This window comes from Amphiura filiformis, chromosome 18 (assembly GCF_039555335.1).
Source record: "Amphiura filiformis chromosome 18, Afil_fr2py, whole genome shotgun sequence".
NCBI classification, from domain to species: Eukaryota; Metazoa; Echinodermata; class Ophiuroidea; order Amphilepidida; family Amphiuridae; genus Amphiura; species Amphiura filiformis.
Genome location: NC_092645.1, coordinates 61,507,708 through 61,522,012, shown reverse-complemented (window position 1 = coordinate 61,522,012; position 14,305 = coordinate 61,507,708). Strand labels below are relative to the sequence as shown.

General features: G+C 36.4%; 1 protein-coding gene across 1 annotated transcript in view; it reads right to left on the bottom strand.

Moving 5' to 3' along the window:
* Positions 1–1,069: 1,069 nt before the first annotated feature.
* The window catches only part of LOC140138896 (metallophosphoesterase MPPED2-like), a 73,463-nt gene continuing 60,227 nt past the window's right edge, over positions 1,070–14,305 (bottom strand). Inside the window, 5 exon segments of the mRNA XM_072160678.1 lie at positions 1,070–3,315; positions 3,318–3,416; positions 3,419–3,511; positions 8,388–8,503; positions 13,041–13,269. Coding sequence (XP_072016779.1) covers positions 3,260–3,315; positions 3,318–3,416; positions 3,419–3,511; positions 8,388–8,503; positions 13,041–13,269 — 593 coding nt within the window. The 3' untranslated portion in view covers positions 1,070–3,259.

The following is a 14,305-nucleotide window of genomic DNA, read 5'->3' as shown; positions in this document are numbered from 1 at the left end:
TAAGGTGTATATGTTTATTATCCTTATTCAATATATAATAAAATATTTACTCACATTAGATTTGTTTAAAAAAACATTGGGAAAATAATTAAATTAATACTGATATCAGAGATAAATTCCACCGAAAAGACATTTGTTTTTTGCCTTAACAGACAGTCATTTTACCCTCCAAAATTGTAAATTGAGCAAAAATATTTAATATTATTTTTAATTGGACTATTAGTATTTTTTTTTTCTTTTCAGCATAACAAGAAAATACGATACAAAGGTCCCATTTATTATATATATTTCAGGTAAAGTAAAAAAGTAAAATCTTATTTTTGCCATGGCATTGTCTGGTTGCCATGGATATTTGGATATTTAGTTCATAGTTTTGTTTTACTGAGTATATATAATAATGTACTCAATAGCAAATCATTTGGTCTCATTAACATGAATACTGGTTGTCTTGGTTACGCTATAGTTACTAAAGTAATTTGGTCAACTTGTCATCATTAATTGGTCCTTGCAATTGCATAACATTATCAAAAAAGCATTTAGTATTTTTTTTCCAATTTCTTTATTTTGAAGAATGGTTTTTGTCAAAATGCTTTATACAACCATGTTTAATCCCTATCTACATGTATATATAACACACAGCACTGTAGTCAACCCGCAAAGTCCTTTAAATACGGCTTGAAATGACCCTGTATGAAAACAACTCTTTAGCGTGTTTGTTGTAAAAAGAGACAAATTTATTTTGATCCATTTTTGTGCATTATTTTGATTATTTGTTTGCTTGTTTTCTGGAAGATTTGCCAATTGTCATTTGTTCTGAGGTACAAAGTATGCAACAATTTATCAACAAAGATGACAGAAGCTGTAGTACTGCAAACTCCTGGGGTTGGGCTATGCCAGTTGAAATGCATACACCCCCTATGGAAGACATGACCTTATCTCCTACACAGGGAGTGTAGATTTCAAATGGGGTTACCTGAATGTGTGACTCCATTTGAAATTCGCACCCCCTGTGTGGGAGATTAATGTGATGTCTTCCATAGGGGTGTATGCATTCAACTGAATATCCATTGTACTCAAACAGCTATATATATTGCACTTGTAATCAACTATTTAAAAAAAAAACCGACCAAATCAAAAGTCATGGTCCATATACTTTGGTATTTCAACTTTTACAGTCAAATTAAAATGCAATTCATGTTTGGAAAAATCACATTGCACATCAGAATAAAACCAAATCAGCTATCAAACGGAATTAACTTCTCTATATATATTATGATGTGATCAAGGCAAATTCATGATCAGTCAGAAGTCAGAAATATTGATTTTGAGATATAGTCAAATACGAAGAATTTCCTTTTGTTTCCTATTGTTTTGGAAACTCTTAAACTGCTCACATCTTTTGAACTGGTTGTCCAAATTCAAAGTGGTTTTCTGCAAAATGTAGCTTTGCAAAATACTGTTTATACAATCCTGTAAGAAAATGAAAATTGAATATGCTTGACTTCCGACTGATTTTGCTTGATCACACCACATATGTTAATTCTGTAAAAAGGCAGTATCAGCATTTTTCAAAGAAATTATACTCAAAGATTACAGACTCAAAATTGAACCATGTGTAACGCTATGACAAATCCACCATCTTGATATATTGCTCATGGCAAGCACTTAATGTACCTCCAGCATTTATCAGCAACAGCCCAAATCGAACAATAACAATAGTTGTTTTTAGCTTGAACGTTTCAGAGGTTTTTGCTGGTTTCATACTTTCTGCTGTTTGCCACTGAGTGGCGTGACACTTCCTCATGCTGCTTGTACTTTTATTGCAAGCGGAGCGGCATGCCATGAAAGCCAATGTTGCCGTACTGCACCACCAAAAATCATGTCCTGTTCTCATATGTCACATCGGTGCTGCAACCGGGTTGACTTGAATTCAACTCCTAGTGATCTGCCGCTTTGGGTAAAGCGGTGGAGAGATCTATATATATCGGCTTGCCACTGGTCACCACTAGTCATTCTGGTGTGACTGCGCAGTGAAGCAAAATTGTCGTCAGAGTGGCAGGAAAGTATGAAACCAGCATAATGCTGGTTTCATACTTTCATACTTTTTGCCGCTGAGCGGCGTGACACTTCATCATGCCATTCTTGCTATTTTGTTCTCATACGTCAGAGCGGCACTGCTCCGAGTGGATTTGAATTAAACTCCCAGCGGGTGCTGCCGCTGCGGCAAAGCGGTGGAGTGATCGATATATCGGCTTGCCGCTGGTCACCGCTAGCGTTTCTGGTACGTGTGACAGCGCAGTGAAGCAAAATCATCTTCAGAGCGACAAAGTTGCAAGCGGCAGAAAAGTATGAAACCAGCATAACACATGTAGCGCTTTGTACATATTTTTGACATAACAGGTTAAATGCAGAATGCTAACAACCACACACTTTGAATCAAAGTTTGCTGAGCGCATAGCAAAATAATATGAAGGTACATCAAGTGATCTCCGTGAGTGACACACAAACATGAGGAAAAAATCAGGGCCTGTCTGTATAACTAGTCAATCACATATTGCACATTATCTATATGATTGTAATGTAGTAACATGCCATGTATTTTAAGCATATAGACTGCTATTGGACTGTCATTTTGACATTTGCTAAAAAGTTACCATAATGCCGTGATGGTATCGCAAGCTACGTTGCTGATCAACACACAATCAATCATAACTTTTTAGCTGCTGCAATCATTATTTTGAGGTTCAAATAAAATTGACCAAACAAAAAGAAGTTAATTTCACGTAATCAAATCAGATTCCACATTTAGTCCATATTAGATTTCCCAAGATTTACATACGTTCAAATATCTAGTATAAAAATTATCATGCTAAGCCATTTTGTACATAATTCATCAAGTTTTTAAACTTTTTTTATACATTCTACATGATAAGGACCAACAATACTACACTTTTATACATTTGTTCTCAAATTGTCCCATCATTAATATCTTTTAATACAGAACAATAGGCAATTCCAGTTGAAATCCACACACACCATATGAAGACATGACCTTTATCTTCCACAGGGAGTGAGAAAGTAGGGTTACCTGAATGAGTGACTCCATTTGAAATCTATCCCTGTGTGGGAGATTAAGGTCATGTCTTCCATAGGGGGTGTATGGATTTCAACTGGAATAGCCCATTTGATCAAACTCTTATACATTCAAACTGAAATCAACCAATCAAATGACACATCTACATCTAACTGACCAATCAAACTACACGGATGTCTCGGCTTCCATAGCAGGTATCTTGGGTGTTGGAAGATCAAATCGATGGGTGGATTGGTAGGTTGATAGTGTACTGTACACACGGAAGCATTGACAAGCGTTGTGGTATCGTCAGTTGTGATTCCGTAGCCTTCATGAATATGGCGAATATGTGATACTTGGGTTTCACACGTTTCTGGATTGTGCTGAGTAGTTCCACACATCCCACTCTTTTGTGATCAGATGTGAGATCGCCGTGTCCTAAGAAACAAACAAATATTAAGACTATAAAACATTATATTATTACAAACAATGAGTATGATCATAAAATAAAGTAAATTATACCTTTGCTGCATATCATGAAATACTGATGCCTGTAATAAAATGAGCTATCTAGATGATATCATTGCTATGGCAGCCATTGTGCATAAATATATGTACCACTAGATAATATAATGGGCTATCCAGATGCATTCATCATATGGCAGCTAATGGACATACATCTTTGTGCCACTGAGCACTGGGCTAGATGGAATCATCCATATAGCAGCTAATGGACATACATCTTTGTGCTGCTGAGCACTGGGCTAGATTGAATCATCCATATAGCAGCTAATGGACATACATCTTTGTGCTGCTGAGCACTGGGCTAGATTGAATCATCCATATAGCAGCTAATGGACATACACCCTTGTGTCGCTGAACCATCAAAATTAAAGTACCTACTTCTGTATGTCATTATTTGCCAAGCCATGTTAAAAGCACTATATAAATACTGCTTATGTGTTTTTTTCTTTTGAAACAGATTCATCGGGATCGTTCATAGTTCATTAGATTGATAAAGGTTCTTTTTCAGATCCAATAAAATGATATTACTCACTCAGAAATATTTTCAATTCCTATCAGGAATCTTGTTCACTCTGGTACTGGTGTTTCTAGATGTTTTCACAGTTCTAAAAACATATCTAGAAGCACCAGTACCAGAGTGAACAAGATTCCTGATAGGAATTGAAATATTTCTGAGTGAGTAATATCATTTTATTGGATCTGAAAAAGAACCTTTATCAATCTAAACTGCTTAATGTTATTTTTAAAAAGCACTGGACTGTCTAGATACAATCATCCTACAGCTACCAATGAACATACATCTTTGTGCCACTGAACACTGGGCTAGATTGAATCATCCATATAGCAGCTAATGGACATACATCTTTGTGCCACTGAGCACTGGGCTAGATTGAATCATCCATATAGCAGCTAATGGACATACATCTTTGTGCCACTGAGCACTGGGCTAGATTGAATCATCCATATAGCAGCTAATGGACATACATCTTTGTGCCACTGAGCACTGGGCTAGATTGAATCATCCATATAGCAGCTAATGGACATACATCTTTGTGCTGCTGAGCACCGGGCTAGATTGAATCATCCATATAGCAGCTAATGGACATACATCTTTGTGCCACTGAGCACTGGGCTAGATTGAATCATCCATATAGCAGCTAATGGACATACATGTTTGTGCCACTGAGCACTGGGCTAGATTGAATCATCCATATAGCAGCTAATGGACATACATCTTTGTGCCACTGAGCACTGGGCTAGATTGAATCATCCATATAGCAGCTAATGGACATACATCTTTGTGCCACTGAGCACTGGGCTAGATTGAATCATCCATATAGCAGCTAATGGACATACATCTTTGTGCCGCTGAGCACTGGGCTAGATTGAATCATCCATATAGCAGCTAATGGACATACATCTTTGTGCTGCTGAGCATTGGGCATCTTTGTGCTGCTGAGCATTGGGCTAGATTGAATCATCCAGATAGCAGCTAATGGACATACATCTTTGTGCCGCTGAGCACTGGGCTAGATTGAATCATCCATATAGCAGCTAATGGACATGCATCTTTGTGCCACTTAGCACTGGGCTAGATTGAATCATCCATATAGCAGCTAATGGACATACATCTTTGTGCCGCTGAGCACTGGGCTAGATTGAATCATCCATATAGCAGCTAATGGACATGCATCTTTGTGCCACTTAGCACTGGGCTAGATTGAATCATCCATATAGCAGCTAATGGACATACATCTTTGTGCTGCTGAGCATTGGGCTAGATTGAATCATCCATATAGCAGCTAATGGACATACATCTTTGTGCTGCTGAGCATTGGGCTAGATTGAATCATCCATATAGCAGCTAATGGACATACATCTTTGTGCCACTGAGCACTGGGTTAGATTGAATCATCCATATAGCAGCTAATGGACATACATCTTTGTGCCACTGAGCACTGGGCTAGATGGAATCATCCATATAGCAGCTAGTGGACATACATCCTTGTGTCGCTGAAGTACTTACTACTGTATGTTAAGTTTCAACTTAGTCACAGTCCACAGTCAATATACCAGCTACATTGGGCTATTCCAGATTTGATCCATACACCCCCTGTGGAAGACATGACATTAATCTCCCAAACTGGAGGAGCAGATTTCAAATAGAGCCACCCATTCAGGTAAGGTCATGTCTTCCATAGGGGGTGTGTGAATCTCAATTGGAATAGCTTATTCATATAAAATGTCATGTAAGGCAAGACATATAATTAGCGCAATAAATCTATTAGTACGAGGGGCAGTCAGTATGTTTTAAGAGTTGACTCGTGACGTCATTTGTGGATCGTTTTCATGGCATTTCTCAATGATTACGTAAACACTGTACCTTTGTCTTTCAAACAACCCATGTAAAAATTCTATCACACACATGATTACGTAACAGCATTAGCATAAAATCAATGGTCTAGAGTCACCTGGTGAAATTGAGGCGTTTTTGTTAAGGGAAATAAGAGGCTGAAATGAGGTATTGTTGTATTTTCTATATTTTCTCGGGAATTAAAGAATGGAGAATGCTGCCTTTTGGAACAGTAATAGAACACAAACTACCAGTTCATTAAACCATGTTTGTTGGGCTGTAAAGGTTTTATTTTATTTAAAATGCGTGGTCAAATATGTCTTAAAAAAAAAAAAACAAGGCTTTTCTTTCTTTAAAAATCTTGATATTGCCAAAAATAGCAAAGCGTGGAAATTTAAATTTTTTGCCAGTTCTGTTGACTAATCTCCAAACATTTAAACGGGAGTCTCCCTAGAAAATATTTGAATCCGTGATTATAATATAACTGTTATTGTACCATTGTTACATTTATACAAAAAGTAGTGGTACAAAGAGAGAGGCCATCGTTTGAATGAGAAATTTATTTTTAAAACTTTTCTGTTCATTTCAGGTTGAGATCATCCATAAAAATTCATATGAATATTTAAATTACAATTTTAATAGCATTTTGTAATATTTTAGGCCCTATTTACATGGAATTTAGCAATTTTCGTGCATTTCCACCATGTTGTATCGGTCATCCCACCTGCGCATGCGCAGATGGTTGTTTCATTTGCACCAGTTATCATCGCACTGAGTACCAAATCTCACACGTGACCAGTCATTATATTTTAGTCTGTTTCATTTTAGAGATAATTAATGTCATTTGTAATAACTGCTTTTCATTTTCGCCATTTTTGCAGAATAATTTTGCTTCCATTCAAGCCCCAAAGTTGTTGAAGTTTCCAGGCGTCCCATTTCCACCAAAGTTTAATGGCAAGTCTCATATTTTACCAAATGCAAGCGGAGGACCTAGTGTTTATTCCTGCCCAAAACTAGCCATATGCACCTTGTACTTTTGCTGTTTTCGGACATTGTAAACACGTGTTTTTTCTGTAATTTAAAAGGCCCGCCTTTTTGCGCGATTTGGCAGTGTCCCTAGTATATTGATCTTATGCTAATGCTGTTACGTAATCATGTGTATGATATAATTTTTACATGTGTTGTTTGAAAGACAAAGGTACTGTGTTTATGTAATCATTGAGAAATGCCATGAAAACAATCCACATATGACGTCACGAGTCAACTCTTAAAACATACTGACTGCCCCTCGTATATCACTGGGGACAATAATGTTTCCATTTTTGTTTTGTTTCCGCGTGAGATGGGCGCGGTGACATGCACGTATACGCAACACTAGCAAATTGTGAATCGCGCTAATTGGGTTCCAACGCTGTGTGACACAGCTTGTTTATGCCCTGCGTACTGGTCATAAACGGAATTTATGATCAGCAAAAAATGGCCCAAATCCAATCAGAAACGTTGTTATATCGTGAGTATGTATCGATTAGACAATCTTTAAATTGTTTTTGTTGTTGAAAAAGATTCAATCATGTTTTATTGTTTGTTGTTCATCACCATTTAACAACTCGTGTCTGGCGCATCTGTCTGGTTCAGGCAGCTGAAGGCAGTCAATGAGTGTGAAGGCTAAAGTTAGTCATTGAGTGCGAAGTAAACCATGCAGACGATGCTGACGCATCATTGTCAACTCGTGATGAACAATGGTGAAACATGATTGGATCCCCAAATTATCCTCGATACACTAATAGCTTTATCAGCACTTGGATGCCTTGTCTAAACTGGAATAGGACTATAGGGGATGCAGATAGCATAGAGTTTAGGCCTGGCATTTTCGGGTAATTTTGTACCCGGGTACCCGGCGCATTTTTCGGGCGGGTAACGGGTACCAAAATCTTGCATAAAAAAAAAAAAATTTCCGGTTTTTGTAGTGTCGGTGGACCTAGACCTAAATGCTAGGATCATTCATGGGTTGACCTAAAAAAAAAAAAAAAAAAAAAAAAATTTCAAGATGTTTTGTATTTTTAATATGAAAATTGATAATTTGTATTCATGTCATACTCTATTAATGATTTCAAAATGCATTGAATTTGAATGCATTTTGAAATCATTAATAGAGTATGACATAAATAGAAATTATCAATTTTCATATTAAAAACACAAAACATCTTGAATTTTTTTTTTTATTTTTTAGGTCAACCATGAATGATCCTAGCATTTAGGTCTAGGTCAGGGACACTACAAAACAGAAAAAATAATTTTTTTTTTTTTTTTTTTATTTGGTACCGGGCAGGGTATTTCCTGCCGGGTAATGTAATCTCGGTGGTACCCGTTTACCCGCCGAAAATGCCAACCTTAATAGAGTTATATTCAATAGCCAACCAATGTTGCATAGCTTACCTACTGGTGGTCCATGAGTGATGAGTATGTCTATATTCTCTGGAATCTTATTCCACTTGTCAAGTATTGGCTGACCTCTTTGTAAATTGAACCCCCAATCACAGAATTCAGGTGTCCTGTATAACACAAAGGAACATGATATTATACAGTCAAAGTATAGTCATTTATTGAAGATAACAGCCACACAGAGTTACTCTACACAGGAGGCCAGATCTGCAAGTTCCAGTTATTCTAGGGCTACAACAATAATACATTTTTGAATACGAACATGTTACTGCCTATGATGGCCTTATTGTCCTCCTTGTAAATCTTTGTAAAGTAATAATATTACAGACCTTATCATAAGCTTTCACCTGTATAGTTTCCTGTGTATATTACCTACACAAATCTTTTCTGAAACACTGTGTGTCAACAGTCAGTAAAAGTCAGTCAAAGAACCAAGTGAATTGAGCAAGAAGCCGCAAAAATGCAAAAATCTATTTTCTATGATTAAAGTCTGTTCGGCTTATATAAGGCGGAAAAAATAAGAGTCACAACACTGTGTATTGATATGGAATGGCGTGCACCCTTTTAGTGGCAATGCTTTCGCTATGTGTGCGTTGCATAATGCATGACTAGCGCACACTTATGTGAATTTACGGGAGCGTGAGTTGGGACTTTATTGACGCACGCAGTAACAAAAGACGAATAATTTCCGCCTTAACTTTAGTTGAACAAACTTTAGTTAGATTTGTCCGATTTAGCTAGTATAATGAACAGCTATTCAGGAAATTTCAATCTTTTGAACAAATTTATTGCCCTTACCTACAATGTATATACCATTTTCTTATAACAATAAAGTATCTTTTCTACTGCTTTCCTCTTCATCCCAAACTCACATGGTACGTGTGACCCCCCCAAAAAAAAAACCTGCTGCCTCTTATGCGCAAAAGTGAAGTATTAGTCTTTACTATTCTGATCAGGTAATTTTTTTATGAAAATCAATAGAAAGGAAAAACACAGAAGTGCAGTGGCGATCTGTGGCTACATTCATTTGTGTGTTGCATGCGAGTGTAGGTATCTAACATTGACTAAAATGTCAAATCGTATCATCATTAGATCGCTTGTAGTCCCATTACTTGCAGAGTAACGTAGCCCACATACATTTACAAACATACAAAATCACTGACAGTATCTTTAATGACTCCCAGCCGGCCTCATCCTATTCACAATAGCATCAACCTCGATACTTCAATGCATTAATGCTCTGCATGCTGGCCATAGTCTCCTACATGTACATAAAAAGTCTCAAGTTTTGAGATATTTTCTCAAAATATCGAAAGCTATCTCAAGAACCACTGAACCAATTATTAAGCTTGTTTGTACTCACTTTAATGCATTTTTCATACTGATTCCAAATTTGGTCATGAAAATGTACAATTTTGAAATTTTTTGAATTAAAAAAAAATGAAACTTGCCGTCTGTAGTCGACACCTGTGTGAAGAGAATAACTCTATTGCTCTTGAACAAAATGCAACTTCAGTGATATCAATGCGTATAAATACATTTTTCTAAATAAAAACATACATTGTTAAACAACTGCTGAAAACATTGTCAGGAGACTGTGACACATGCATATGTTGTAGCTGACATTTTCTTTGACAACATTTAACAACATGTGACATTTTGTTCAATGTATCAATTCTGTTTTCCCAGCCCACACATATAACCTTGAACAAGCTTCTCACGCCTTAAATATAGTATCGGGCTTTTCAACTTACAATCCTTACACCCTCTATGGAAGACATGGCCTTAATCTTCCACACAAGGAGTGTGAATTTCAAATGGGGTTACATGAATGGGCAACTCCATTTGAAATCTACACCCCCTGTGTGGGAGATTAAGGTTAGCCTTCCATACAGGGTGTATGCATTTAATCTGGAACAGCCCATTTACAATATCAAAGCGTAACTTCAAATTTTCTAAACTTGTCATAAATTGTTGAAATTGATGAGATATTTGCAAGGTCATAAGAAACATTCATAAACAGAATCTGACATTTTTTTGGTGAACACATTACTTTTGTCTGCTTTCTCAACCCACACACAATCAATCTTGAACAAGTTTCTTCCATCTCAAAAAATAAGACATTTACAATATTAACATGCATATAAAATAAAAATTTCAAAACTGAATGTAAATTGTTGAAATTGATGAGATTGTTGTATGTAGTCCATAAGAAACATGCATAAACAGAAACCGACATTTTCTTTGACAACATATGGCATTTTGTATATCAAGTCTCTCAACCCACACAGCCTGCATTATAGCCTTCAAGTTGAAGCCGTTTTCAACTATAGTCTGATCAGCTCTCAATAGGCGGGAAATGTTAGGCTTTTACCACTACGCTGAAAAGTAGACCCACGGTAAGAGTGCTTATTAGTTGACATGTCTGGTCTATATTTTGTGTTTTAAAGAAAGTAGACAAAGTATAGGACTTGAATTAATAATTTGTGATAGTTCTGGCGAGATGTCGCAAGGAAATTTTCAAAATAAAATATTTGATATTAATCCGCGATATTATAAGGCCAAAGTATACATGATGATATATTACTATATCGTCAGGTGCATCACATACTGTTCTTTTTACTTTTTTGAGAAAACTTGTGTACATGAATATAATATTGAACTCTATAAATCTACCGAGTTACAGACCTTACTTATCTCTAGTTAATGAGACATAAAATCTTGATTTGGGGTTATTCCTGATTTTTCCAATTTTAATGTTTCACATATAGTGCTAATTTCAATATATAGAACTGCATATAAATACACAATATATCTTTATGTGATAAACATTTTGTGAAATATCTGGTCTATCATATGTAATTAAGAAATAAAGGGTAATGCATGATCCTTTACGAAAATAATGTGTCGAGGCAGTAAAAACTTAAATAATTATTTAAACGTTTTTACTGCCGAGACACATTATTTGATGTAAAGGATAATGCTGCACCCTTTATTTCTATTCTATTACCACAAAATAGTGCGATTTAAAGAGAAAATATCAAATTTTTTGCCCAAATATTTCAAGTTGTTTACCTCAAGGTGGAGCACACAGCGTAGCCAAAGCGTATGGACATTCCAATAACACAACCTAACATTCCATTCTCCCCTATAGCAGGTATGCACATACAATAACACACCCCTGACATTCCATTCTCCCCTACATAAGCAGGTGTGCTGTGCGCTCTGCTGTGCGCTGTGATGGTAGAAGAACATAAAGTTCGTTGCCCTTGACACTTTATCGCTAATTAATGGTCTGTCACATGACGCGTTTCAACAAATCACAGTGCGTGATTTTGAATAATGGGTCGTGGGGGTAATAGAATAGTACATAATAGATCTTCATGTGATAAACATTTAGCAAACTTTCTGGTCTAAAGTACATAAACAGTACTGTACATAATAGATAGATAGAATTTGCACCGTATTAGACAATTTGCATTTAAATTTGAATAAATGAATCAAAATATATTCAATTTAGGTCAAAATGAGCTTCACAAAACCAGACACCAGCACTTGTGGTTTTAAATACATGTATACAGGTTAATCCTGCATTTCACTTTCAGTGTTGTCAGTAAAATTAGGATGAAATTGACTAAAAATGACATCTTGAAATTAGTTGTTCCTAGCTGTTCCTGTGTCTTTGCCTTGCACTGAAGCAGCTACCCTGTATGATGAAACTCTGTTTAATAGGGTGTTCCAAACACAGTGGCAGTGCCACAGGGGGTTATGGGGGAATGCCATCCATCATCTTTGCTATGGATAGTGCAAATTTTAGACATTAAAAGTAAAGTAGATTATTAATGAGTACTATTTTTGATAGCTACTATATCATGTCTCTCCCGATACACACCATCAGACCATCTCAGCCATCTGAGATGTATCAGGCCGGCTCTGATGATGTGTCTTGGAAGAGATGTGACAAGGTAGCTATCAGGGTTTTCTTTAAGCAGTTTGCTGAAGGGGTATTTTCAAAATTTTCGGACCCTTTCAATTGTAATTTTTTCCCCTGAAAGGGTCCAAAACATTGCCCAAGGAGTATTTTGATTTTGGAAAACATTTTTAACAATATTGGGTGTTTCTATATGCAAATCTTGTAATATTTGAACGCGTACGTTTTCAAGATTTTGTATGCATTGCGACTTTGAACTTTGGATTTGAAGGGGTCCGCAAAGTGCGGGAACGCGTAAATACGTGTGTTTTGTGCGTTAAAGTAAACCCTGGTAGCTATCAAAAATAGTAAGTCCAAATGAACTGATTAATAATTTATTATTCATGTATCTAGCTAGATTATTGAGAACAATTACAAATACATGTATTTTAGACATTGAACTTTAAAATTGTGCTGAAATTTATATATCTTTGATAAAGTTCTGGCATATACTGGTACTATAGTGTCTCTCGTTTCAGGTTGAGAGTAACGCCATGTTGGATTTTGTAGTGGTTGATTTGAACCATGCGCTAACATAATTCTGCGAGGCATATACGATTTGTCCGCATGCTGTTGATGCACACCCACTTATTCGAATCTGCCACTGCAAAATCTAACATGGTGTTACTCTAAACTTGCGTTTGTGACACCCTGTCCCTCATACATGTTGTCCTTACCATGGTGAGCCATAGATCCTAAACCCTGAAATGTTGACCTCTGCATCTTCTAAGTATACACAATGCGTAAGAAGTGATCTAATGTCCTTCCATTCATGTTCTTTCAAATCGTTGAACGCTGTCGCAAAACTCATGAAGACATGGCTGTTTTGTTCTGTCATGAGCTGTCTATCAAATGTGACCTCATGATTACCTGCTATGACTACCTTGTGTTTATGTGGAAGAGTGCCTGTATAAATGGGTGGGGGAAAATAAGAAATAAGTCATCATTAGTATTGTTGCCAGTATCATTTGACCACACTATAGTCAGTATGCCTTCCTCAAGTCAGTCATGTATACTCAAATTTTGAGATTTTTTCAAAAACTGTTAAAGTGTTGTTTTGCATAGAAACCACTAACAAAAGTGGACATCATCAGCTATATTATGCCCTGCTTTGGGTGTAGAAACATGATTGACCAATCACTATGCATCATTATACATTGAACCTCTGAATCAAACCCTCAAATGCATCTGCATGGCACAAACCTCCACATTTCCTATGGGTGTGCTTGGAGGCTCAACTAAAACACTTATATATGTTGGGGGTGGTTAAACCCCCTGAATATCTTGGGGTTTGATCTTGGAATCTTACGTTTCAGTTATCCCTTGATGTAAGTAATCACCAAAACAAATCTAGTGTGAAAACTTCATTTATTCCATATAATCCCTCAATTCAGGGTAGACGAGGTATTGTTGGTCGAAGCAACCTAAAAATCGATTTTCATTACCCCCAGATGAAATAAAGCACATTTTACTCAAAAGTTTTGCTAGGCATATCCGTCAGGAGTATCTCCATTTATTTGTAATCCAGAATTGGATTTAACTTCAGCTTATCCAATAAAATACGGACCAAAAGGGTCCGTTCCAATACATCAAACGTAGCCTAACTTCTCAAGAGAAAATTTCTCAAGAGAAATTTACATACATTTATTGAGTCAATCCTTTAATATAAATACCTTAGAAAAGTGCATAACATTAATCCTACTTTCCTGAAGCCGGGAACATTCAGGAAAGTAATCTGATATTTGACATAATTTCGTTCAACTTCTCATGCACTATTTCTCAAATATATTAGTAACAAATTATTACTATTTGTAAACACTTATGCAATTACCTATGGTGATCAAATTATTTTCATATAATTGGCTTTAAGATGAATTTTTTGTGGCCATGTCCCTTTTTACCGCCACCTTTTTTAACCATCTAAACACAGTGTGCCTGCTCA